A 27027-nucleotide genomic window follows, 5' to 3' on the forward strand; every position below is an offset into this window, starting at 1 on the left:
AAGTACGAAACATCACCCTCAGGATATAAGTGCTGGATAATTCCCCACCGAGCCCACCTAATGAACTCGATCAGAGCGCTGGTTTCATGCCTGTGTCTCGCTCGCTGCACAGTCCCTCATGATGCTCAGACCAAGTGAGAACAGTTCGAATGGACACTCTGTGTAAGCAGCCTCCTTCAGCCATTACCCTCCCCACAAGGAAACAATCCAATCATATTTACCCATCCTGATCAAGCTTCCCAGCATGCCTTCTGATTTTGGTCAAATTCTTTGTGTTATTGCTAGAGCAAGTTCTGTTTATTTAGGGAATGAATCGATCGATCTTGTTCATCCGTGAAATCTTCCATAAAAAACTCAGATGGGAAATCCATGTTGAAAAATCTAAACTGCATCTCCACCCAGAGTGTGAATATTACAGCGCTGTTCTGTAGTAAAGCCTCAATGAAGCTAATGTGTGGCATTTCTTTAGGGATCCTGATGGAGACCAGAACCCTGTGTACGCAACAGTGGATAGTAAGTAAACTAATTCAATCATTATTGCAAAGTTTGGCAGGAATTACTCTCAATCCCAGATGTCCCTTTGATGTTGACAGTTTTGTGATGTAATTAACTTGCTAATAATTTGGCCAATTCATTGTCTGACTGACAGAATTTACTGTTAAAGGTTGTAAATCTACATCCTACAGAATGAAGATGGCAGGAGGCTGCCCCCAGCCTTGTCGCTGCACTGTGAAACACCCCCTCAGTCTGGCAATGCTGCAGCCAGTGGCTCCAAAGAGATAGAAACTTCCAGAAAGGAACAGCCTCCTCTGTGTCACCAGCATGTAGCGATCATGCCTTTGTAGATGGAGCACATTGTCCGTTCACAGAGGGATTCCTCGGGATAGAGAAGGTTCAGATCTGACCCAGTAAAGAGTTTAAAGATGGTGAGGTTTTGATAGAGAGAAAATCTATTCCCTCTGGTGAACGGATCAGTAACCAGCGATCATCGATTTCAAATCACTGGGTAAAGATCTAGAGGGCAGATGGGGAGAAATGAGAGTTGTCGGGATGTGGAATACTCGAGCTGGGAATGTGGTGGAAGCTGATTCCAGAAATAATGGGAAAAGAGAGTTGGACAAGTGCTGGAGGATGAGGCATTTCCAGGATTGTGGATAAAAAGCAGGAATGTGGGATGAAGCACAATGGCTCTGATAATGAGCTAGTACAGGCTGAATGGGGCGAATGGCCTTGTGTGAGATTCTGATTTGGATGATGAGTTTTTGAAGACAGTGCAGCTGATGGAGAATAATCCCCATCTCCCCCATTAGCTTCACTCTGAGAAAACTGCCCAAGGTGACACGGGCATTTTTCAATCGCTCTCATTCCAAGTTTAAAAAGCTCCATCTTTCCGTGGATCTATTCGGAAGTAACATCGTTGTGTTTCCTTTTAGATCAAACCCAGCGCAGCAAACGAGGAGCAGCTTCTTCTGCCTTGGTAAGGAAATGTCGTCCAGCTGTTGTGTTTTACTGTATTTTTCATACTTCAGCTTTGCAAACTGCTTCCAAAATAGGCAGTACATTGTACTCCACAGGAGCACCATCCATATTACTGTAAGAATGACAAATCATTGCAGTGTTCCAGACAGGAGAGTGAGAACAACCTGCACTGAGTTCCCCACACCACCTGTCTGTCAGCAGAAGCACTTTTCAATTCTTTTTGAAGAATGTGGCGGCATCTTTTCCAAATCCTTTGGTTTGTGAGAACCAATTTCCGAAGAAACTGCAGGAAACTCGAGTTATCATTAACTCCGAAAGTGAACTTCAACCTGGAGAGGAATGTTCACAACTTCCCATTCCACCACGCCCACCCTCACACACACCCACAACCCCCAGACACACACCCTCACACATACCCTTGCAAGCACCCACGCACTCACCCACGCATATACCCTCACGCACATCCTCAAACACACTCACACAAACCCTCACACATATCCACACATCTTCACACACAAACCCTCACGTACACATCCACACACACACACACACACACACACCCTCATGCATAGACACTCATAAAGACATCCTGACACACTCACACTTACCCTTGCTGACACACCTTCTCAGACGCACACTGACACACACCCTTACACCCACCCTCACATACCTTCTCACACTCACACACACCCTCTCACACACCATCACAGACATACACACCCTCACACACATGCACCGTGACACTCACACACCCTCATGTGTGCACACACTGAGGGTCTTGTGTCATGAATTCATTGTCTCGACTGACTCTCTAACTCTGCTGGAACGATGAGCTTATCAGTTCCAAATGGCCATCCACGCTCCCCTTTTGAAATGGACTCAGGGGGTCCGAGCTGTGAGTCCATTAGCAGCTCTGTGGGCACAATGAGTTTGGATGTGTGAGTCTCCTGGTTTCATGATTACAGGGGGTCTGTACAATGAAATGAGAGATTCCACAGGCTGAGGAAATATATTTTTCCTTGTACCTCCTGGGGAGCTTCAGAACAAAGGGCAAACTATGTAATCATGTGACTAGTAGCAGCCATCTTCTTGTTTCAGCAGACTATCAATTTTTAAAAGATAGCAATAAGGACAAAGATTGAATGTACTTTCTGTGACTTTGTGCCCGCATTCACCGTGAGCGCAAACAGCAAAATCTTGTGAGAGTCGGAAACGAGAATCTCACTGGTGATTTTCGCCACCCCATCCCGGTGATGTAATGATGTGCCCGCCCAAAAAGGGAACCTCATTTCAATAAATTATAATATCATGAAAAGGTTTCCCTCCTGTCACGATGGTGAGATTTACAGCAGCTTTTGAACACAATGTGAACCGGGTGAAGGGAACCCACTGGGGCCACACAGGTAGGTTAAGCCCCCGGGTGGGGGAGGGACATGCCCGGTCAGTACCCTGGCATTGCCCCCGGCACTGGAGGGTGCCCGATCCTCGAGATGCTGAGTTGCTGCTGGGGTCGGTGAATCAGAGGTCGCCCCGCCGACAATGTATTGTGGGATTCAGTCTCTGGTTGATTTTTTTTGCTGGACTTTACAGCAGAGAAAGTTTCTGTTACTGTCAGCGCCTTCAACACCACTTCTCCCACCCACTATCCCCCCTTCCCGATTTCCAGGAAAATCTCACCCAGTGCCTATTACAGGGTCTGGAAGAAAATAATCAAGGATTAGAGTGATAGAAAATTAAAGTATTTTCTTATTTATTATCTGACAACATGTTGCACACACAGACATTCTCTCACACATTGCAACATTAAGATGACTCATTGACTTGTATAAGCACCCATTATAAATAAATTTCCGGCAATTGTACAAGACATTGGTAAGGCCAAACTAGGAATTCCAATTCTGGTCACCCTATCATAGAAAGGATATTATTAAACTAGAAAGAATGCAGGAAAGATTTACTTGGATGCTACTAGGGTTTGATGGCTTGAGTTATAAGGAGAGGCTGGATAGACTGGGATTCTTATCCCTGGAGTGTAGAAGATGATCTTATAGAGGTCTATAAAATAATGAGGGACACTGATCAGTTAGATAGTCAATATCTTTTCCCAAAGGTAGGGGAGTCTAAAACTCGAGGGCATAGGTTTAAGGTGAGAGGGGAGAGATACAAAAGAGTCCAGAGGGGCAATTTTTCACACAGAGGGTAGTGAGTGTCTGGAACAAGCTGCCAGAGGCAATAGTAGAGGTGAATACAATTTTTTTCTTTTAATAAGCATTTAGACAGTTACATGGGTAAGATGGGTGGAGACGGATATGGGCCAAATGTGGGCAATTGGGAAAAGCCTAGTGGTTTAGAAAAAAGGGGTAGCATGGACAAGTGGGGCCGAAGGGCCTGTTTCCATGCTGTAAACCTCGATGACTCTATGAATCTACCTTTTGAAACATTCTAGCAGTTTCTATTCGACAGGGTTTTGTGGTCGGTGGTAAATTTGGCTACATATTTTCTGTAAGTTTCTGTGTGAGTTGAGAGCTATTCTGGTCATTTTGCTGTTATTTCTAAAATCCGGCCCATATTCGAATCATCGAATCATTCAGTACAGAAGAGGCCCTTCGGCCCATCGAGTCTACACCAACCCATGAGAAACACCTGACCTTAGGGATCTATCCAAGGTTCCTGAACGTGAAGCAGCTGCTTCAGATTGTGTGCAGCCTGTGAAAACTCTCAGCAAGTCTCGTGGTTTCATTCTGAACCAAACACCAAGTTATTGAGAATGTGGTTAGTTCCCTTTCTGTAACTAACAGGTCCCACCTCTTGTAACATCAGTAATTACTGTGGAAGAGCAGCTTTCCAACTGCACTGAGTCAACTCTCTGCCCCAGACAACACAGAAATATTCTGGAGTTTAATGTACAGAACCAGTTCCACAATATGTATGAAATTTATATCAAATGTGCAATTTGGACAGAATTGGAAATGTTTTGTAGCTAAAACCTAAACAATAACAGTAGGAGTTGGCCATTCAGCCCATTGAACCTGCTATCCCATTCGATACAATCATGGCTGATCACCCACCTCAATTCCAACTTCCTTCACTATCTCCCTATTCTTTAATTCATTTATTATCCCAAGTATTCCTGTCGGGGTTCCTGTAAGAAGCCTCAACACACAAATAGGCCTTGGATCAGGAAGATGGAATCTGTTGATTCCAGTTGGGAGAGAAAGCGGCTTGTCTCAACTGGCTTTGGAATTTTTACAATCCGTTTACAGGACAAGGGCATTGCTGGCTCGATCCGGCATTTATTGCCCATCCCTAATTACCCCTTGAGAAGGTGGCAGTGAGCTGCCTTCTGGAACCACTGCCGTCCCTGTAGTGTCGGTGCTTGAGATGTAAAAGATCCCGGGACACTATTTGGAAGGTTGGAGAGGAGTCATCCTTTAATGTCTGGGTGATATTTATCCCTGAAACAACATTATCACAGCCCATTATCAGGTCACTGTCACATTTCTCTTTGTGGGATCTTGCTTTGTACAAATTAGCAGCTGTCAATAAAAAGCACATCCCAACAGCCCGTCAGTATCTTCCAGAGAGAGAAAGAAACCATTCAGTTAAAAATAACTCGATCTGTTCACAGAGAGGTTCCTTTGTTGCGTTTGGAGAATATTTAGTGATGAATGTTTCTATTGGATTCCAGGCCGGTGAAGGGGAGTGTAGTTATGCCGAGCTTCAGTTCCAGGGTCAAAGCAGAATCCAGCCGAGAGTAAGAGTTGCTGAGAGTGCCACAGAGTACTCCGCTGTGAAGCGCATTCACAACTGAAAGCAAAACTACAAGACAAAGTCATCACTGGTACAAGCAGCAGGCAGGAAACTCTCCACCCGATCACTAACATCTCTTTGCTGCTCATCTCCCACCCCACCCCCCCCCACTCCCGTCAACCCCCACCCTCCTGATCACCCCCCACCCTCCTGATGGTCCCCCACCCCCGACTCCCAATCCCATTCCCTTGTCACGGGGCAGCCTGACCGACTGCACAGATTCTAATGTTGATGAGATTTGCGGGATTCTGGAAATATTCCCACACAAACAGAACATGCTGGAAAATCTCAGCAGCTCTGACAGTATCTGTGGAGAGAGAATAGAGCCAATGTTTCGAGTCTGGATGACCCTTTGTCAGAGCTGACTTTAGACTGGAAATGTTGGCTCTATTCTCTCTCCGCAGATACTGTCAGAGCTGCTGAGATTTTCCAGCACATTCAGTTTTTGTTTCAGATTCCAGCATCCGTGATATTTTGCTTTTATCTGGAAATACTCAGTAGCTCTGGAAGCACACACAGAGCGAGGTCACATAGAAACAGAGAAAACTGCTGCAGGATTAGACCATTCGGTCCTTCGAGCCTGCTGCACCATTCAATATGATCATAGCTGATCACGCACTGTCAGTGTCCCTCTCCCACTTTCTCTCCATCCCCCTTGATCCCTTTAGCCACAAGGGCCGTGTCCAGCTCCCGGTTGGACATTTCTAACGAACTGGCCCCAACAGCTTTCTGTGGGAGAGAATTCCACAGGTTCACAACTCTCTGGGTGAAGGAGTTCTTCCCCATCTCAGTCCTGAATGGCTTACCCCTTATTCTTAGACTGTGATCCCTAGTTCCGGATTTCCCCAACATCGGGAACATTCTTCCCACATTTCGCCTGTCCAATCCCATCGAGATTTTATATGTTTCCAATTTGTGGCCTTTCATCAAAACACATCCTTCAGGATTTACACACAAACACACAAATTCAAAGCAGGAAGAGGCCATTCAGCCCCTCAATCCTGCTCCTCTATTCCCTGCCGATTCATGTACCCTCCAGATGTCTCTCAAATGTTGCTAATGTGCCTGCTTCCACCGCCTCCTCTGGCAGCGCCTTCCAGGCCCCAATCACTCTCTGTGTGAAAAACTTCCCCTACACATTTCCCTTAAACTTTCCCCCTCTCACCTTCAACCTGTGCCCCCTTGGAATTGACACTTCCACCCTCGGGTAAAAGCCTGTGACTATCCACCCTGTCTGTGCCTCTTGTTATTTTGTAGACCTCTATCAGGTCTCCCCTCAGCCTCCGTCTTCCCACTGAAAACAATCCCAGTTTATTCAACCTCTCCTCAAAGCCAATGCCCTGGAGAGCAGGCAACATCCTGGTGAACCCTCTTTGCATTCTCTCCAAAGCTTCGGTGTCCTTCTGGTCGTGCGGTGAACGCAACTGCACGCAATACTCCAAACACAGGCTAACCAAGGGTTTAGAGATGATTTCCCAACTCTTGTACTCAATCCCCCGGCTGATGAAGACAAGGAGGCCAGAAGCCTTCTTAATCACCTCGGCCACCTGTGTTGCCGATTTGAGGGAACTGTGGACCTGCACGCCCAGATCCAACTTATCCCAGAAAAGTTCCAAGGAATGCTGAGAACAGTGGAATTGAAGATGACTGGGGAAAAGGATCTGTAAGGACAGATATTGAGCTGATTTTGGGATTGGCGATGTATGGAAGATCTCATGGAAACAGCTCTGAGCTGGGGAGAAGGTGACGTTTGGGTCAGCGTCCAGTCAAGCTAGAAAGGTCTCGGAGCGGAAAGGAGTCTGCTTCTGAAGCTCTTGGATTTCCACCGCAGAGTGGGAGTGAGTTGAAGAGGTTATAAAAACATAAGAAATAGGAGCAGGAGTAGGCCATCTAGCCCCTCGAGCCTGCCCCGCCATTCAATAAGATCATGGCTGATCTGTCGTTGCTCAGTTCCACATTCCCGCCCTCTCCCCATAACCCTTAATCCCCTCGCTTATCAAAACCCCTTCAACCTGCGTCTTAAATATATTGAGCGAGGCAGCCTCCACCACTTCAACGGGCAGAGAATTCCAGAGATTCACCACCCTTTGAGTGAAGAAGTTCCTCCTCAACTCCGTTCTAAACTGCATCCTCTTTATCTTGAGGCTGTGCCCTCTAGTCCTACTGTCCTTTCTGAGTGGGAAGAGCCTCTCCACCTCTATCCTATCCATCCCATTCATCATCTTATATGTCTCAATGAGATCTCCTCTCATTCTTCTGAACTCTAACAAGTACAAGCCTAGTTTATTCAGCCTCTCCTCATAGTTCAACCCCCTCAACTCCAGAATCAGCCTAGTAAACCTCCTCTGCACTCCCTCTAAGGCCAAAATATCCTTGCGTAAGTGCGGCGACCAAAACTGCACACAGTACTCCAGGTGCGGCCTCACCAGTGCCCTATACAGCTGCAGCAAGACCTCCCTACTTTTATATTCAATCCCCCTCGCTATGAAGGCCAGCATCCCATTCGCCTTCCTGACCACCTGCTGCGCCTGCAGGCTGGGTTTTTGCGACTCATGCACAAGGACCCCGAGATCCCTCTGCACCGTCGCATGCTGCAGTTTTTCACCATGTAAGTAATAGTCCTTCCTACCAAAGTGGACAACCTCACATTTGCCAACATTAAATTCCATTTGCCAGTTCCTGGCCCATTCGCCCAGCCTATCTAGATCCTTCTGCAGACTCTCCACACCCTCCGCGCAATTTGCCGTTCCACCAATCTTGGTGTCATCAGCAAATTTCGACACCATACACTCGGTTCCCTCCTCCAGGTCATCTATATAAATGGTAAATAGCTGAGGCTCCAGCACCGACCCCTGGGGCACTCCACTCGTCACCAACCGCCAATCCGAATAGCACCCATCGACCCCCACTCTCTGCTTCCTGTTTGACAGCCAATCCTCTATCCATGCTAACACCCTACCCCCAACTCCATGCCCCCTGACCTACTGCAATAACCTCTTGTGAGGCACCTTGTCAAACGCCTTCTGAAAATCAGGAAAGACCACATCTACCGGCTCTCCTCTATCCACCGCCCTAGACACATCCTCATAGAACTCCAATAAATTTGTCAGACACGACTTCCCCTTAACGAAACCGTGCTGCGTCTGCTCTACCAAACAATTCTCCTCAAGATGCCTCGCTATTTTCTCCTTGATGACGGATTCTAACATTTTTCCTACAACAGATGTTAAACTAACCAGCCTATAATTCCCCGCCTTTTGCCTGCCACCCTTCTTAAACAACGCCTTCTTAATACTATCCTTTCTATAATAGGGAGACCAGAATTGCACACAGTATTCCAAGTGTGGCCTCACCAATGTCTTGCACAACTTCAACAAGCATTACAACTCTTTTATCCAATATTCTGACCAATGAAACCAAGCAAAACCAAGCATGCCAAATGTCTTATTCAGCCTCTCCTCATAGCTCAACCCCCTCAACTCCGGTATCAGCCAAGTAAACCTCCTCTGCACTCACTCCAGGGCCAAAATATCCTTGCGTAAGTGCGGCGACCAAAACTGCACACAGTACTCCAGCTGCGGCCTCACCAGTGCCCTATACAGCTGCAGCAAGACCTCCCTACTTTTATATTCGATCCCCCTCGCTATGAAGGCCAGCATCCCATTCGCCTTCCTGACCACGTGCTGCACCTGCAGGCTGGGTGGAAGGTGCTGATCTGGTTCAGGTCCGTGACTAGTGGAGTTCCGTCGGGATCCGGACTGGGAGCTGTGCTGTTTGTGATATATATAAATGACTTGGATGAAAACATCGATGGGTTGATTAGAAAGTTTCCAAACGATACAAAGAGAGGTGGAGTTGTGGATTGTGTAGAAGGTTGTTAAAGGATACAGTGGGACAGAGATCAGCTGCAGATATGGGTGGAGAAATGACAGATGGAGTTTAATCCGGGCAAATGTGAGGTGCTGCATTTGGGTAATCAAATGTTAAGGGTAAGTATACAGTTAATGGCAGGACCCTGAACAGCACTGATGTACAGAGGGATCTTGGGGTTCAAGTCCATAGCTCCCTGAAAGTGGTTACACATGTCGATAGGCTGGTAAAGAAGGTAAATGTCATGCTTGCCTTTATTGGTCGGGGCATTGAGTACAAGGGTCAGGGTGTCATGCTGCAGTTTAATTAAACTTTGGTTTGGCACAATTAGAGTGTTGCATTCATTACTGGTCGCCACATTACCGGAATGATGTCATCTGTAGAACCCTGGGAAGTTAAGTTGCTAAGTTAAGGGTGCTACATAAATGCAGGGTGTTGTTGTTGATCGGACTTTGCACCAATCTGCTAATCAGCTTTTGCATTTTGACCTTCCATGGCTTGAAATGTGGTGTGAGTGAAGATAGAGGCTGATAAATGGACAAACAAAAATAAGGTGTTGGAGCTGTGGTTTGTGTGTTCTCTCACTCTTTTCAACTCACAAATAAAACCAATCTTCAACTAAATATCCAGTTCACTGATCATTGCAATCTGCCTCTCTGGAATCCAGCTGATTCACTTAAAACTTTTTAAAATGCCTAATGGCAACCTGTGAATATTTAAGATGGTAAAGCAATCAAATCCCAGACAACTCGAAATAGCTGCACATTCATGTGTTCTGGGCAACTCCTTCACTTCAGCAGAAATGACAAATGGTGTGAGTTTTCAGTCTGAGAGAGGCTGCTGCCCCTGATAAGCGGAGATGCTGTCAGTGATAGGTCTGCATTTATCTCACACCACAATCTGCCTGTGAAGGGTTCAGGCCCAAGGCTGTGCACAGTGATATTTTTCAGTGTTACTGCATCAGCCTGGATTTATTCTTAGTAACATTGAGTTCAGGGTGAAGCAGATTACAGGTGTATTTGCTGTAAAGAAACGTGTGTATTTTATGGACATTCAGCCCCATTAGACTGTTGCAGCATTCCCATTGGATCCTGATTGGCCGGGATCTGAACTCTATTCAACTTAAAGAATGGTTTGGGTTCCGGTATAATTCCTAAAATCTGTCAGTAATTTCTAAAGGAGCTTTCAGACACTTAGTGGGCCAGCCTTTGCCTCTCCATTTGGAGCCACTGTTCTGCTCAATCACACCTTCAGCCCCACCTTTGAGGCCATTGTCATCAGTAAAATCCTCTCTCTCCCCATGGTTATTCCCCTTGGGATGAACCCACCTCACTCCCTTCAATCCAAGGCTCACAGAGAGCAACGGCTACAACTGGTTTCACCAATCATTGGCTTCATTGGATGGGCCACTCAGGCACCATCAGGCCCTGCTATCCCCTCCCAAAACCATTCACTACTCCAGCATCATCCTGGAATGCAAAGGAAGCTCTTTCCATCTTGTCTCCATTCACAAACATCCCCTTACATCCCTCTCCTGTCAACCCACTGGCTCACGTCAAAACTCTCTCGGGGTTCAGTTGGGGTCTGTAGTTTCCGTGTGTCTCCCCCTGTTTCTCTCCCCTCCCCCCAGGGTGGGTCCTACATTGCAGAGTATTGTGAATGATCCCAGCATCACCAGCAGTGGCAATGCTCCTATAGTTGAGCTTTAAGTGGTACTAAATACTCTGGATGTCAGGCTCCAGCTGATGTGAGGAGCCAATGAACAGCGCAGTTAGAGCAGGCTGACCACAGAAACCACGGCAATGAGCAGCCAGCAAAAGTGAATGTTCTGCTTCCATCGCGGTGAATGGGTGTGGGTTAAACATACGCTGCTGTTCGAGCCGGGGGAAGGGGGTTGAGGGTGGGGGTGGGGGTTGGTTGGGCGGGAGAGAGTGGAGAGTTCCAATCAGGCCCCATGATGTCAGTTTTCGCTCCTCTGTAACACTCTGCCCAGGATCGAGCTCCTGGTTATTTGTTCCTCATTTCTCATTTTTTTGCTTTGATGTAAATTTAGTTTATTTTCTCTCCTGTGAAGAATCCTGCGAGGATTTTCACTGTTTAAGGGGCTATATAAATGCTGGTTGTTGTTACCAAGGGACAGAGGATTTGGTTCCAGTGATTTTGAATAAATGTTCCAACTATCTACATTTCTGCAGCTATTGTCTCCCTCACTGTGTGAACTCTTCATCTTAAACCAGTTTATTGTGCGGAGCTTCACTCAACAAATGATAAACGTCACTTATAACAGTTCCACCCAGGAAGGGGAGTAGCCATTGGCTCAATGTCACCGCTTCCTCTTTATCTGCTCTTTAACTTCATTCGCTGGTGAAGAAACCAATATGAAACCAGCTGCAGTTGCTGGGACACTTTGTGTTGCAATGTGTTCACTGGACAGAGAATAAACGGTGTGGAGAAACAGGATTGTCACTCTGTCGAGATGATCAGTAAAACTCTTTTTGTTCTGACTTTGTCCCTCTGTGTTTCTGGGGGTAAGTACAAGTTATGGTTTGGTTTGGAGAAGTTTCACTTCTTATGAAATAACTCTCCCTGGTTTGTGCTGCTGTGTGTGTCAGCTCCTGTATTGTGTGTGGATTCTACAGTTAGAACATTCAGAACTGGAGATTTATCATTGTATTGAGATGGTTTAGTGTATCTGACACAGAATTACACAGGCTAGGAACACAGGTCACAGAACTGAGTGTTCCACCATTCTTTCCAGTTTAATGGGACAATGGGTTTGACTGACAGTCTGTACATTAAGTGGGTGTATTTGTGGGCACTGCGAGGCAGCAGTGTTAACCACTGTGCCACCGTGCCACCCCCCCACACCGCCCGCCACACCACAAGCAACACTGCCCCACCTCCCATTACTCTTTTTCCTGAACTTCTGAAATGTTGACTGTCCTTGAATGTTCAGTTCCCAGCATTGGTCCCCCAGCACCCTTGTCTCCATAATGCCGATCATATCACTTCTTAGTTTATCAAAGATTTTGTGTTACCCCGGGATATTTTCCTTTCCTGTTACTGCTACAGTGGCAAGTGGTTAGCACTGCTGCCTCACAGTGTCAGGGACCCGGGTTCAATTCCAAACTTGCGTGTCTGGAGTTTGCATGTTCTCCCCATGTCTATGTGGGTTTCCTCCGGGGATTCTGGTTTCCTCCCACATTCCGAAGAGGCCCAGACAGAGGTTTCAGATCAGATGGGAAATGAGAGTATAACTAGGACACAGCAACAAGCCACATCCTGTCATCAAATCCACAAAATCACCAGTTACACCCGAACCTCAACACCATGACAAGTGAATTGCAGGTTGTAATGTCTAAGGTGCCTTTCCCTCACCGTTCAGTGATAATACCACAGCATCATGTTCAATCCTTCTTCCTTTGTCTGGGGAACTTTGTCTCTAACCAGCTCATTCTCTGTTGCCCCCAGGACTGCTCTGACCGAGATCTTGTTTTTTGTCAATCGGTCTGATTGTTGCCCCTGTCCCTGTTCCTGTGTTCCATTGTAATCTCTCAAAGATTTGGAGTTACCCCGGAATATTTTCCTTTCCTGTTGCTGCTACGGTGGCGCAGAGGTTCGCACTGCTGCCTCACAGTGTCAGGGACCCGGGTTCAATTCCAAACTTCAGGAACTGTGTGGAGTTTTCACATTCTCCCCATGTCTGCGTGGGTTTGCTCCGGGCGCTCTGGTTTCCTCTCACAGTCCAAAGATGTGTGGGTTAGGTGGATTGGCTGTGGGAAATTGCCCCTTAGTGTCAGGACGATTAGCAGGGCAAATATGTGGGGTAACAGGGATAGGGCCTGGATAAGATGCTCTTTTGGAGAGTCAGTGCAGTGTTGATGGGCCAAATGTCCTCTTTCCAGCAAAGGCAGCCTTTCCTCAGTTTCAAAGCTCTGTTTGTGAGTGATCTTTCTCTGTCTGAAACTTAATGTCAAACTCTCCCATGTTCTGATCACTGTTTGCTAAATGTCCCCTTCCAGTCAGATTCTGAATTAAACCTGTTTGATTATTCATTACTAAATCCACACAAACCCCACCCAGACTGACTGGGTGCTGGGAGCACAAACCAGCAACAGGGGCTGAAGCTGGAGACCCTTGGGGAAGGAGCCTGACAGATAGTGGGGCAAAACCTGAGCCTGGATTGCAGGGCTGAGAGGTCAGTGTGAGGCCTCTTCACAGCTCTGAATAAGAAAAGGACTTTTCCCAGTGCACACACTGAGTGTATTGGAGAATTTGGATCAAAGTGGGAATTCGCTGCAGAGGGACAGAGAGACACTTTATCCTTCTAACTTTTTCACCCTGCCCTAACCCCGTCTTTAGGAGGATTACAAACTTCTTTAATCCCGGTGGGATTCCGACTTTTTCCCCCCTGTTCCCGACGTCACCAAACTCTCCGCGGGCGGGACCGGAGAATTCCACCCAAAATCTGGGAGGGGGAGCTTTGTCTGAGAGAGCTGTTCCACAGTGTGAGGACAACATTGTATTTCACTGTTAGATCAACACATCTGTATTGCTGAGGTCAGCACACTGTCACCCCCAGGATAGTTGTATAGTGCCCGTGCTTGCGTGGGTTTTCTCCGGGTGCTCCGGTTTCCTCCCACACCCCAAAGATGTGCTGTTAGGCTGATTGGAGTTAATAAATTTTCCCTCAATGTGGAATGCCACAAGCACAGATAAAGGTCATGGGTGAAGGGGGGACTGGTCATGTTAAAATGGCGGCGCGGGCTCGTTGGGCCGAAGGGCCTGTTTCCCGGGCTGTTCTTGTTCTTTGTTCTTTGTATACAGAGCAACAACAAACTAACACAGCAAGGTCAACCTTAGAACCTGTTCCCTCCCTTTAACACAGAAACTCTACTGCCTGGACTGTCCCTTTAAATACTCACAGGAATTTCAAACCTTCAGATCAGAATTTAACTCACTGATTTCTGTCACTCACTGATTTCTGTCTCTCACTGATTTCTGTCACTCACTGATTTCTGTCTCTCACTGATTTCTGTCTCTCACTGATTTCTGTCTCTCACTGATTTCTGTCACTCACTGATTTGTTTTTCCTCTGGTTAAAGGTGTGAATGTTCCAGTCCTTATCCAGTCTCCGAGTGTGGAACGTGTCACAGAGGGTCAGACTGCACGGTTACAGTGCACCGTGAGGAACGCCGCAGTCTCACACACTTATGTTTACTGGTACCGGAAGCTACCTGGGAAAGATTGGGAGAGTGTTTTATTCGATGAACCACCGAACCGCATAACCCGGGGCGCAGGTTTCACTGAGCGATTCCAGTCTTCCAGAGACACCTCCAGTAACAGCTTCATTCTGACAATCACCATGGTGCAGCCCAGTGACACTGCCGTCTATTACTGCACAGTGGGGGGATCGGACTCGAGGAAAGGAAGCCTGCTGAATGTAACCAGTAAGTAGAGTTTTATTCCAATAATCCACAGCAATAACCTCTTCCAGATGAGTGAGTTGGAGATGAGTTTGTGATGATGTGTGGGGTTTGGGGTTACCATGGGAACAGGGAGAGGCTGAGATTGGGAAGTGTAATAGGAGCTGTTCCCCATTCAGACACGCATCACTCTACACTGATCCTGCTATCCCAGCTCATATCCTTATCCCAGATATTTTCACTCATTTCCTTACACAAATGTGTTGTGTTTGCTGTGAATCAGGAATGAGCCACACCAGTCTTACAACCTGTTACACAAAAACGGGAAGACTGGCTAAGGCTACCGGGGGGACTTTAAACTAGAAAGGATGGGGGGAGGGAATTGTGATGGGGAGACTGCGACGGAGGAGGTTAGCTCCCAGTTAGGGGAGGACTGCAGGCAATATGAGAGGGAGGTTAGACAGGGGGTGGAGAAGGGAAATGCCCAGACTGAGGGGCTGAAGTGTATATATTTTAACGCCAGGAGTGTAGTGAATAAGGTAGATGAGCTTAGGGCGTGGATTGCTGCTTGGGAATGTGATGTGGTGGCCATTACAGAGACTTGGATGTCTCAGGGACAGGACTGGGTACTTCAGGTGCCAGGATTCAGATGCTTCAGGAAGGACAGGGAGGGAGGCAGAAGAGGTGGTGGAGTGGCACTGTTGATCAGGGACAGTGTCATGGCTGCAGAGAAGGAGGATGCCGTGGAGGGACTATCTACAGAGTCTCTGTGGGTGGAAGTTAGGAACAGCAAAGGGTCGAAAACTTTGCTGGGTGTATTCTATAGGCCGCCCAATAGTGACAGGGAAGTTGAGGTACAGATAGGGAAACAGATTCTGGAGGGATGTATTAATAACAGAGTTGTCGTGATGGGAGACTTCAATTTCCCAAACATCGACTGGAATATCCCTAGGGTAAGGGGTTTGGATGGGGAGGAGCTTGTTAGGTGTGTTCAGGAAGGTTTCCTGACACAGTACGTGGATAAGCCTACGAGAGGAGAGGCTGTACTTGACCTGGTACTGGCGAATGAACCAGGGCAGGTGACGGATCTCTCGGTAGGAGAGCATCTTGGAAATGGTGACCATAATTCTATCTCCTTCACAATTGCATTGGAACGAGATAAAATCAGGCAGGCTAGGAAGGTGTTTGTCTGGAGTAAGGGGAGATACGAAGAAGTCAGGAAGTTACTTGGACAAATAAACTGGAAGGAGGCGTTCTTAGGGAAAAGTACGGAAGGAAGGTGGCGGATATTCAAGGAATGTTTGTCTGGAGCTCTGCATGACAACGTTCCGATGAGACAAGGGGGTTTTGGTAGTTCGCGGGAACCGTGGTGCACAAAGGCTGTGTTGAACCTAGTCAGGAGGAAAAGGAAGGTGTACAAAAGGTTTAGGGAACTAGGAGATGTTAAGGATCTTGAGGAGTATAAGGACTGTAGAAAGGAGCTTAAAAGGGAAATTAGGAGAGCCAGAAGGGGTCATGAGAAGACCTTGGCGGGTAAGATTAAGGAGAATCCCAAGGCCTTCTATAAATATGTGAAAGGTAAAAGGATGAGAAGAGAAGGGATAGGACCTATAAAAGGTGAAGGGGGAAAGGTCTGTGTGGAACCAGAAGAAATGGCAGAGGTGCTTAATGAGTACTTTGCCTCAGTATTCACAGTGGAAACTGATCTGGGAGATTTTGCTACGGATTTGTAGCAGATAGAACACATAGAACATAGAACATAGAACATTACAGCGCAGAACAGGCCCTTCGGCCCACGATGTTGCGCCGACCAGTTACAAAACAATGACCCACTAACCTAAACCAATCCCTTCTCGTCCATAAACCTATCCATGGATCTCTTAAACGTCCCCAAACTAGGCGCATTTACAACTGCAGCAGGCAGGGCATTCCAATCCCTCACCACCCTCTGGGTAAAGAACCTACCCCTGACATCCGTCCTATAACTACCACCCCTTAATTTAAAGCCATGCCCCCTCGTGCTAGATTTCTCCATCAGAGGAAAAAGGCTATTACTATCCACCCTATCTAAAAGATGGAAAAGATTGTGTATGTGGATATTAAGGAGGAGGATGTATTAGAACTTTTGAATTCTATCAAGATAGATAAGTCGCCGGGACCAGATGGGATGTACCCCAGGATACTGTGGGAGGCGAGGGAAGTGATTGCAGAGCTCCTGGCGATGATCTTTGCGTCGTCAATGGAGACGGGAGAGGTTCCGGAAGATTGGAGGATTGCGGATGTAGTTCCTATTTTCAAGAAAGGGAACAGAGATAGCCCGGGAAATTACCAACCGGTGAGTCTGACCTCAGTGGTTGGTAAGCTGATGGAGAGGCTTCTGAGGGACAAGATTTACGAGCATTTGGAGAGGTTTGACATGATCAGAAATAGTCAGCATGGATTTGTCAAGGGCAGGTCGTGCCTTCCGAGCCTGGTTGAGTTCTTCGAAAATGTGACTGAACACATTGACGAAGGAAGTGCAGTGGACGTGGTATACATGGACTTCAGCAAGGCGTTTGATAAGGTCCCCCATGCAAGACTTCTTGAGAAGGTGAGAGGGCATGGGATCCAAGGGCCTTTGGCCTTGTGGATCCAGAACTGGCTTGCCTGCAGAAGGCAGAGAGTGGTTGTGGGTGGGTCTTTTTCGGCATGGAGGTCAGTCACCAGTGGAGTGCCCCAGGGATCTGTTCTAGGACCCTTGCTGTTTGTCATTTTCATAAATGACCTAGATGAGGAAGTGGAGGGATGGGAAAGTAAGTTCGCTGATGACACGAAGGTCGGTGGTGTTGTGGATGGTCTGGAAGGATGTCAGAAGTTGCAGCAGGACATAAATAGGATGCAGGACTGGGCGGAGAAGTGGCAGATGGACTTCAACGCGGATAAGTGTGTAGTCGTCCATTTTGGCAGAACCAACGGGATGAACGAGTACACTATCAAGGGCAGGAGTCTTAGTAGTGTTGAAGAGCAGAAGGATCATGGGGTCCGGGTCCATAGGACTCTTAAATCGACCTCGCAGGTGGAGGATGTGGTCAAGAAGGCGTATGGTGTACTGGCCTTCATTAATAAAGGGATTAAGTTTAGGAATCGGGAGGTAATGCTGCAACTTTATAAGACCCTTGTCAGGCCTCATCTGGAGTACTGTGCGCAGTTCTGGTCGCCTCACTATAGGAAAGACGTAGAAGCTATTGAAAGGGTACAGAGGAGATTTACAAGGATGTTGCCTGGACTGGGAGGCATGCCTTATGAAGATAGGTTGAGGGAGCTGGGACTCTTTTCCCTGGAGAGACGAAGGTTGAGAGGCGACCTGATAGAAGTTTATAAAATGTTGAGAGTAATAGATAGGGTGGATTCTCAGAGGCTATTTCCCCGGGTTGAAATGGTCGCTAAGAGAGGACACAGATTTAAGGTGCGGGGAGGAAAGTACAGAAGTGATGTCAGGGGTAAGTTTTTCACTCAGAGGGTGGTGAGTGAGTGCAATCGGCTGCCGTCAGTGGTGGTGGAGGCGAACTCGCTGGGGTCTTTTAAAAGACTTCTGGATGAGTATATGGGGTTTAATGGGATTGGGGGTTATAGATAGTCTATAGATTGGTAGGTGTTGATGTGATCGGCGCAACTCGTGGGCCGAAGGGCCTATTTGTGCTGCAGTGTTCTATGTTCTATGTTAACATCAGGAGAACAGAGACTCTCTCACTTTAACACAGAAACTCTACTGCCTGGACTGTCCCTTTAAAAACTCACGGCAATTTGAAATCTTCAGCTTGGAATTTAACTCACTGATTTCTGTCTCTCACTGATTTCTGTCACTCACTGATTTCTCTCACTCACTGATTTGTTTTTCCTCTGTTTAAAGGTGTGAATGTTCCAGTCCTTATCCAGTCTCCGAGTGTGGAACGTGTCACAGAGGGTCAGACTGCACGGTTACAGTGCACCGTGAGGAACGCCGCAGTGACACACACTGATGTTCACTGGTACCGGGAGCTACCTGGGAAAGATAGGGAGAGAGTTTTAACACAGGATACAGGGAATAACATGCACCGGAGCCCCGGTATCACTGAGCGATTCCAGCCTTCCAGACACACCTCCAATAACAGTTTCATTCTGACAATCACCATGGTGCAGCCCAGTGACACTGCCGTCTATTACTGCTCAGTGTGGGGAGATATCAGTGGCAATGGGACACAGCTGAATGTAACCAGTAAGTCCAGTTTACATAACAATCTCCTGAAGTCATGACCACTTGTGACTGTGTGGGAAGTGAGTATGTGAGAAATATCACAAACCCCTCGGGTAAAGGGAACACATTAGGAAAATAGACTGGGTGATCTCATGCACTTTTATCAAAGAATAAAAATTGTGCATCGCTCCTGATTTCTCAGTCTTCAATTCTTTGACATTTTCTCTGTTTCTCTATTTCTGTTTGTTTCTAATCTTTCTCCCTCTCCTTTGTTTACTCAGCTTTTTGTCAGAGCGCTGTCTCCAGCTGTTTCTGTTTTATATTCATTCTTGGTGGGCATTACTGGTTAGGGTCCATCCCTAGTTACCCTTCAGAAGGTGGTGATGAAACAACCTCTTGATCTGTTGCAGCCCATGTGGTGTAGGTACATCCACAGTGCTGTCAGGATTGGAAAATCCAGGATTCTGACCCAGTGACAGTGAAGGAACGGTGATATATTTCCAAGTCAGGATGGTGAGTATCTGGGAGAGAAGCCTCCAGGTGGTGGTGTCCCCCATGTGCCTGCTGCCCTTGTCCTTTTAGAGTCAAAGTCATCAAGTTACAGAGTCACAGAGCACAGAAATGGTAGAGGTTATGGGTTTAGAAGGTTCTGTTAAAGGAGCCTTGGTGAGTTGCTGCAGTGCATCTTGTAGATGGTACACACGGCTGTCACTGTGTGTCCATGGTGGTGGGAGTGAATGTTTAATGCGATGGGTGGTGTCCCAATCAAACACATTGGCTTTGTTCTGGATGGTGTCAAGCTTCTTGAGTGTTATTGGAGCTGCAAGGTCACATTATGTGGGGAAATGTTACCTTCCACATATCAGCCCAAGTCTGAATGCTGTCCAGGTCTTGCTGTGTGCAGAAACAGGCTGCTTCAGTAATGGAGGAGTAATGAATGGTCCAATCATTAATGAACATCCCCACTCCTGACCTTATGATGGAGGGAAGGTGATTGATGAAGCAGCTGAAGATGGTTGGGCCGAGGACACTACCCTGAGGATCTCCTGCAGTGATGTCCTGGAGCTGAGATGATTGAGCTCCAACCATCTTCCTTTGTGCCGGGTATGACTGTGGGTGAAGAGGAAAAGGTGAGGAAAGCAGTGAGCAGGGTGGGATTCAGGGAATTCAGGGTTTCTGGGAATATGATGTAGGACATGAGAAATGAGCAGGGAAGCAATGGAGGCTGCGATCAAGGAGGAGGAATGGGTGAGGTTCCAAGTTTGGAACACTGCTGGGTAGCAGGAATAGGAAGTGTCTTGGGGATGATGAACATACGTTAGCTGAGGCAACAATGTCCACATCCTGCTGAAGAGAATTGAGGCTGGGATTTGTAGAAGGAAGAGAACCAAGTGCCAGGCCATTTCATCTCTAGAAACTACTGTCTGGCTATCTGTTTAATATGCTACTGTTGATGGAGTTATCAGATGGACCGATTATGAATGCTTGGCTGAATTCCAAACTGACTATGGAGCTAGTCAGTTAGATAGTATTAACATGGTTTGAAGCAAAGTGCTCCTATTTATGATAGGCATTTCGGAAGCTTCAAGAAGTTTCTTTCTTTGTGGTTTTTCAATGCCTGTTTGTATACTTGAACACAGTTGAGACACCTTAAAAGGAATAAAACTTTACCTGTTGACACCGCGAATGCCAATATTTATTTGACACTTTTCTGAGGTTGTAAGATGAATAGTTTTTTTTCTGAAGCAGAATTTCAAAGCCTCTTTGCTCATTGTGTCAGTTTCAGAAACATTTCAATGATTTCCCAGACGTGCTTGTAGAACATTGCTTCTATGCGTGGAGAATACTGGGAGAGTGGGTGTGGAGCATCCATGGGGCAATGGAAGGGGCATGGAGTTGCAGTAAGCATGAGGATCTGGAGGGATATGATGGGGCATGGAGGAGGCTTGAGGGTTATAAAGAAGAGTGGGATCTTGGAATGAATTTCCACAGGTCGCTGAAGGGGGCAGGACAGGTCGATAATGGAGGGATATGTTCCGGATCCCTGTGTCTCTTTTTACCAATTCCCAACAATCCCAGAAGGGGAAAATCCAGGCCAGATTGATAGGATGGGGTAAAGAAGAGGATTAGCAGCAGTAAATCAGCCCGTGTGTGGTCACACTGTAATTATTTTACAGGAAATTCTCTGCAAATCATTCTTGTAACCAGAAGAAGATTTCTAAAATGTTGCGTTTCAAGTTCTATGATTTTTCTTTCTCAATATTAACAGCTCCATTGTCTGACCCAGTCCTCATGCAGTATCCAACAGTCAGCAAGGTGCCAGAGGGTCAGGCTGTCGACTTACAATGTGCCATGTACAATGCCAGTGTGATTGACACTGATGTCCACTGGCATTACCAGAGAGCTGGCTACCACACTGAGTGGCTGATCAGCCAGTTTGTGAATGGCACCATTACCAAGTCCCGGGATTCCCACCACCGTTTCCAGCCTTCCCGGAATGTCGGCAGCAACAGCTACATTCTGACCATTGTGAATGTGACCCTCAGTGATACAGCTGTGTACAGATGCAGTGTGTGGAGCTACATCCATGGAGCAGGGACCCAGCTCAATGTCACTGGTAAGTCAATGCTGAGTGACTGGTGTGTGCCTGGAATGGAAGGAAGCATACAGAATGGCAGAGTGCTCATCCAGGCCTTCATTCCAAAGATTGAATTAGGTTGGGCTGGTTCAGAAGTCAGGCCTGGAGGGACCTAAGTGAGAAACTGAATCGCAGAATGGCAGAGAAGACCATTCGGCCCATCACGTCTTCACCATCGCTCTGAATGACCAACTCCCCTCACGCCATTCCCCTGCCTTCTCCCTGGAACCCTGAACATTTCCCCACTTCAGATAACAGTCTCATTCCATTTTGAATGCTTCAGTTGAACCTGTCTCCACCACACTCTCAGACAGTACATTCCAGACCCCAACCACTCGCTGTGTGAATCTGTCTCCATGATGTGGAGATGCCGTCGTTGGGCTGGGGTAAACATAGTAAGAAGTCTGACAACACCAGGGTAAAGTCCAACAGGTTTATTTGATCACTCAAGCCATTAGCTTTTGGAGGCTGCTCCATCATCAGGTCAGTGGGTGTCCTGTTCACAAACAGGGTCCATAAAGACACAAACTCAATTTACAAATTAATGGTTGGAATGTGAGTCTTTGCAGGTAATCAAGTCTTAAAGTCACAGACAATATGAGTGGAGAGAGGGTTAAGCACAGGATAAAGAGATGTGTATTATCTCCAGCAGGACAGTTAGTGAGATTTTGCAAACCCAGGCAAGTCATGGGGGTTACAGGTAGTGTGACATGAACCCAAGATCCCGGTTGAGGCCGTCCTCATGTGTGCGGAACTTGGCTATCAGTCTCTGCTCAGCAACTCTGCATTGTCATGTGTTGTGAAGGCCACCTTGGAGAACGCTTACACGAAGATCAGAGGACGAATGCCTGTGACCGCTGAAGTGTTCCCCAACAGGAAGAGAACACTATTGCCTGGTGGTTGTTGAGCAGTGTTCATTCATCTATTGTCATAGCGTCTGCACGGCCTCCCAATATACCACGCCACAAGACATCCTTTCCTGCAGGGTTTCAGGTAGACAACGTTGGCCGAGTTGCAAGTTTACCGAGTACCTGGGTTGTGTTCTCACGTGAGATGATGGCATCTGTGCCGATGATCCATTAAGCCTTGCAGAGGTTGCTGTGGCAGGGATGTGTTGTGTCATGGTCACTGTTCTCCTGAAGGCTGGGGAGTTTGCTACAGACAATTGTCTGTTTGAGGTTGTGCAATTGTTTGAAGGCAAGAAGTAGGGCTTGCAAAGTGTCACTAACTGTCCTGGCTGGAGACAATACACATCTCTTTAACCTGAGCTTAACCCTCTCTCCACTCACATTGTCTGTACCTTTAAGACATGATTACCAGTAAAGACTCACATTCCAAAGATTCTTTTGAAAATTGAGTTTGTTTCTTTATCTGTCCTGTTTGTGAACAGAGCTCCCAGTTACCTGATAAAGGAGCAGCGTTCCGAAAACTAGTGGCTTCTGCAACTAAATAAACCTGTTGGACTTTAACCTGGTTTTGTGAGACTTCTTGCTGAACCTGTCTCCACCACACTCTCAGACAGTACATTCCAGATCCTCACCACTCGCTGTGTGAAAATGTTTTTTCTTAATTTCACTTTGATAAATTGCTTTATTTTGATTCCCTGTGGTTCTCGAACCCTACACAATGTGAACAGTTTCTCCCGATCTCTTGTCAGATCTCCAATGGTTTTGAATATGTGTCAAATCTCCTCTCTACCTTCTCTCCCCCATGGAAATCAGTCCTAATTTCTACAATCCTTCTCCAAAGCCCAGGAGACTGTGTGCTTTATTAACTGCTCTCTCCATCTGTCCTGTCAGCTTCAATGAATTATACATTCACACACTCAGCTGCCTCTGTTTCTGCGTCCCCTTTAGATTTGTAACCCTTATTTACATTGTCTCTTTATGTTCTTCCCACCGACATGTATCTCCTCACATTTCTCCATGTTGAACTTTATCTGCTCCCTGTCTGCCTGCTCACCATACGACCATCAGACCATAAGATATAGGAGTAGAATTAGTCCACTCGGCCCGTCGAGTCTGCTCTGCCATTCAATCATGGCTGATAGGATATTTATCCCCATTCTCCTGCCTTCTCCCAATAGCCCAGGATCCTCTTACTGATCAAAAACCTGTCTATTTCTGTGTTAAAGACACTCAATGACCTGGCCTCCACAACCCTGTGTGGCAATGAGTTCCACAGATTCCCCACTCTCTGGCTGAAGAAATTCCTTCTCATCTCAGTTTTAAAGGAGTGTTCCTTCACTCTGAGGTTGTGCCCTCGAGTTCCAGTCTCTCCCACCAGTAGAAACATCCTCTCCACGTCCACTCTATCTGGGCCTTTTTTAATTACATCGAACTTTAGATAGCATCACCATCCTTTTGTTGTATTTTAGACAGACAATGTAGGTTCCAAATCAATACTAACTTCAGCACATTGTCGATGGAAGAAATGTGCCCAACTTCAAGTTTAATTCCTGGGGTTGAAATTGCAGAGGTGCATCTGTCAACTCCAGTTAAACCCCGTCTCTCTGTCACCGTATCTCTGAATTCCCCGACAGAGCAAAATCTCTCTATTCCAGCCTTAAATGTATTTAACAATGGAGCATCCACATCCCTCTGGGTGCAGCACTGGAGAGATGGTTGCTGAGTGAGTGAGGTTTGGTGAGTGTGGACAGGCAGGGGAAGGCGGATCATTCCTCATCCTCCCAACTTCACACAAACAAGCGTTTGGAAGTTCTGGGATTTTTTTGAATGTTCCCCTGCGATTCTTTGGTATTGGTGCAAACTGCCATTGGATCAGGGGTCTCTGCCCTGCTGTACGACTGATCTTTGGACTTCTTTCAGATCCATAAAAAAAGGCAACAATGTTAGAGGAAGAAGCCATTCTGTGGCACTGGCCTTTCATTCCAGGCTGTTAACTTGCCCCGTATGAAAGGGACAATTTTACCCGAATGTGTTCAGCAGAAACTGACGGAAACAGGTTCTGTCTGATTTTATATCCATTCCGGTCGATGTACATTACTCAAACTGAAGCTGTAGTGTGTGTAACATTCTGATATTTTACAGAAGAATCATCCTACAACAGTCTCTGTACTTCAGATCCCGTTGTGTTCAGCCTGGCTATCATTCTGTCCTTGGTTGTCTTGTTCTGCGTTGCTCCTCTCACGGGTTATCTTGTGAAAAAAAGGTTCTGTTCAGCAAGGAACTCCACACCAAGGTAAATATGATTCATCTTGTGTCTGTTGCTGTAAATGGACAGGGGCACTATTTTATAACTTGCTGCTTTTAGTGAGGAGTAACTTTTCCCTTGTAGCGTACAGTTCACGGGGAGTGACCTGCTACTGATGAGAGCCACACATGTCCAGATACTCAACTGGTGCCAGTCATCTCCAACTGTCACAGCATCACACTGACTCCAGCACTGACCAACAGGCACCTAACTGCTGCTGAGAGTCAGGAAGGTTTGAACAGTTAAAGTACGAAACATCACCCTCAGGATATAAGTGCTGGATAATTCCCCACCGAGCCCACCTAGTGAACTCGATCAGAGCGCTGGTTTCATGCCTGTGTCTCGCTAGCTGCACCGTCCCTCATGATGCTCAGACCAAGTGAGAACAGTTTGAATGGACACTCTGTGTAAGCAGCCTACTTCAGCCATTACCCTCCCCACAAGGAAACAATCCAATCATATTTACCCATCCTGATCAAGCTTCCCAGCATGCCTTCTGATTTTGGTCAAATTCTTTGTGTTATTGCTAGAGCAAGTTCTGTTTATTTAGGAATGAATCGATCGATCTTGTTCATCCGTGAAATCTTCCATAAAAAACTCAGATGGGAAATCCATGTTGAAAAATCTAAACTGCATCTCCACCCAGAGTGTGAATATTACAGCGCTGTTCTGTGGTAAAGCCTCAATGAAGCTAATGTGTGGCATTTCTTTAGGGTTCCTGATGGAGACCAGAACCCTGTGTACGCAACAGTGGATAGTAAGTAAACTAATTCAATCATTATTGCAAAGTTTGGCAGGAATTACTCTCAATCCCAGATGTCCCTTTGATGTTGATAGTTTTGTGCTGTAATTAACTTGCTAATAATTTGACCAATTCATTGTCTGACTGACAGAATTTCCTGTGAAAGGTTGTAAATCTACATCCTACAGAATGAAGATGGCAGGAGGCTGCCCCCAGCCTTGTCGCTGCACTGTGAAACACCCCCTCAGTCTGGCAATGCTGCAGCCAGTGGCTCCAAAGAGATAGAAACTTCCAGGAAGGAACAGCCTCCTCTGTGTCACCAGCATGTAGTGATCATGCCTTTGTAGATGGAGCACATTGTCCGTTCACAGAGGGATTCCTCGGGATAGAGAAGGTTCAGATCTGACCCAGTAAAGAGTTTAAAGATGGTGAGGTTTTGATAGAGAGAAAATCTATTCCCTCTGGTGAACGGATCAGTAACCAGCGATCATCGATTTCAAATCACTGGGTAAAGGTCTAGAGGGCAGTTGGGGAGAAATGAGAGTTGTCGGGATGTGGAATACTCGAGCTGGGAATGTGGTGGAAGCTGATTCCAGAAATAATGGGAAAAGAGAGTTGGACAAGTGCTGGAGGATGAGGAATTTCCAGGATTGTGGATAAAAAGCAGGAATGTGGGATGAAGCACAATGGCTCTGTTAATGAGCTAGTACAGGCTGAATGGGGAGAATGGCCTCCTCCTGTTGAGTGAGATTCTGATTTGGATGATGAGTTTTTGAAGACAGTGCAGCTGATGGAGAATAATCCCCATCTCCCCCATTAGCTTCACTCTGAGAAAACTGCCCAAGGTGACACGGGCATTTTTCAATCGCTCTCATTCCAAGTTTAAAAAGCTCCATCTTTCCGTGGATCTATTCGGAAGTAACATCGTTGTGTTTCCTTTTAGATAAAACCCAGTGCAGCAAACGAGGAGCAGCTTCTTCTGCCTTGGTAAGGAAATGTCGTCCAGCTGTTGTGTTTTACTGTATTTTTCATACTTCAGCTTTGCAAACTGCTTCCAAAATAGGCAGTACATTGTATTCCACAGGAGCACCATCCATATTACTGTAAGAATGACAAATCATTGCAGTGTTACAGACAGGAGAGTGAGAACAACCTGCACTGAGTTCCCCACACCACCTGTCTGTCAGCAGAAGCACTTTTCAATTCTTTTTGAAGAAGGTGGCGGCATCTTTTCCAAATCCTTTGGTTTGTGTGAACCAATTTCCGAAGAAACTGCAGGAAACTCGAGTTATCATTAACTCCGAAAGTTAACTTCAACCTGGAGAGGAATGTTCACAACTTCTCTCTCCACCACACCTGCCCTCACACCCTCACACACACCCACACACACTCCCTCACAAACACCCTGACAAACACCCTCACACGAACCTTCGCAAGCACCCTCATACACACCGCTGCACACTCCCACAAATATACTCTCACACACTCGCACACATCCACACACGCACCCTCTCTCAGTCACCCTCTCACAGGCATACACACTCATGCATAGACCCTTATATAGACATTCTGACACACACGCACAGACACACACACACACTCACACACACACTTAGACCCACCCTCATATACCTTC

General features: G+C 46.6%; 1 protein-coding gene and 1 long non-coding RNA gene across 2 annotated transcripts in view; both read left to right on the plus strand.

The window, feature by feature from the left end:
• Nucleotides 1–484: 484 nt before the first annotated feature.
• On the plus strand, nt 485–5336 carry LOC145350671 (uncharacterized). Its single transcript, XR_013888243.1, has 3 exons — nt 485–513; nt 1434–1477; nt 5168–5336. It is a non-coding gene; the product is annotated as an uncharacterized LOC145350671 (long non-coding RNA).
• A 6299-nt stretch (nt 5337–11635) lies between these two features.
• LOC145350494 (basement membrane-specific heparan sulfate proteoglycan core protein-like) overlaps nt 11636–27027 on the plus strand; it is a 56917-nt gene continuing 41525 nt past the window's right edge. The window contains exons 1-4 of the mRNA XM_080199694.1: nt 11636–11687; nt 14280–14609; nt 18475–18819; nt 21068–21415. Of these exons, the coding sequence (XP_080055820.1) occupies nt 11636–11687; nt 14280–14609; nt 18475–18819; nt 21068–21415 (1075 nt within the window). The remainder of the gene's footprint in view (nt 11688–14279; nt 14610–18474; nt 18820–21067; nt 21416–27027) is intronic.

The sequence above is a fragment of the Carcharhinus amblyrhynchos genome, chromosome 12 (genome assembly GCF_965287045.1).
Source record: "Carcharhinus amblyrhynchos chromosome 12, sCarAmb.v2.hapA, whole genome shotgun sequence".
Classification (NCBI taxonomy): Eukaryota; Metazoa; Chordata; class Chondrichthyes; order Carcharhiniformes; family Carcharhinidae; genus Carcharhinus; species Carcharhinus amblyrhynchos.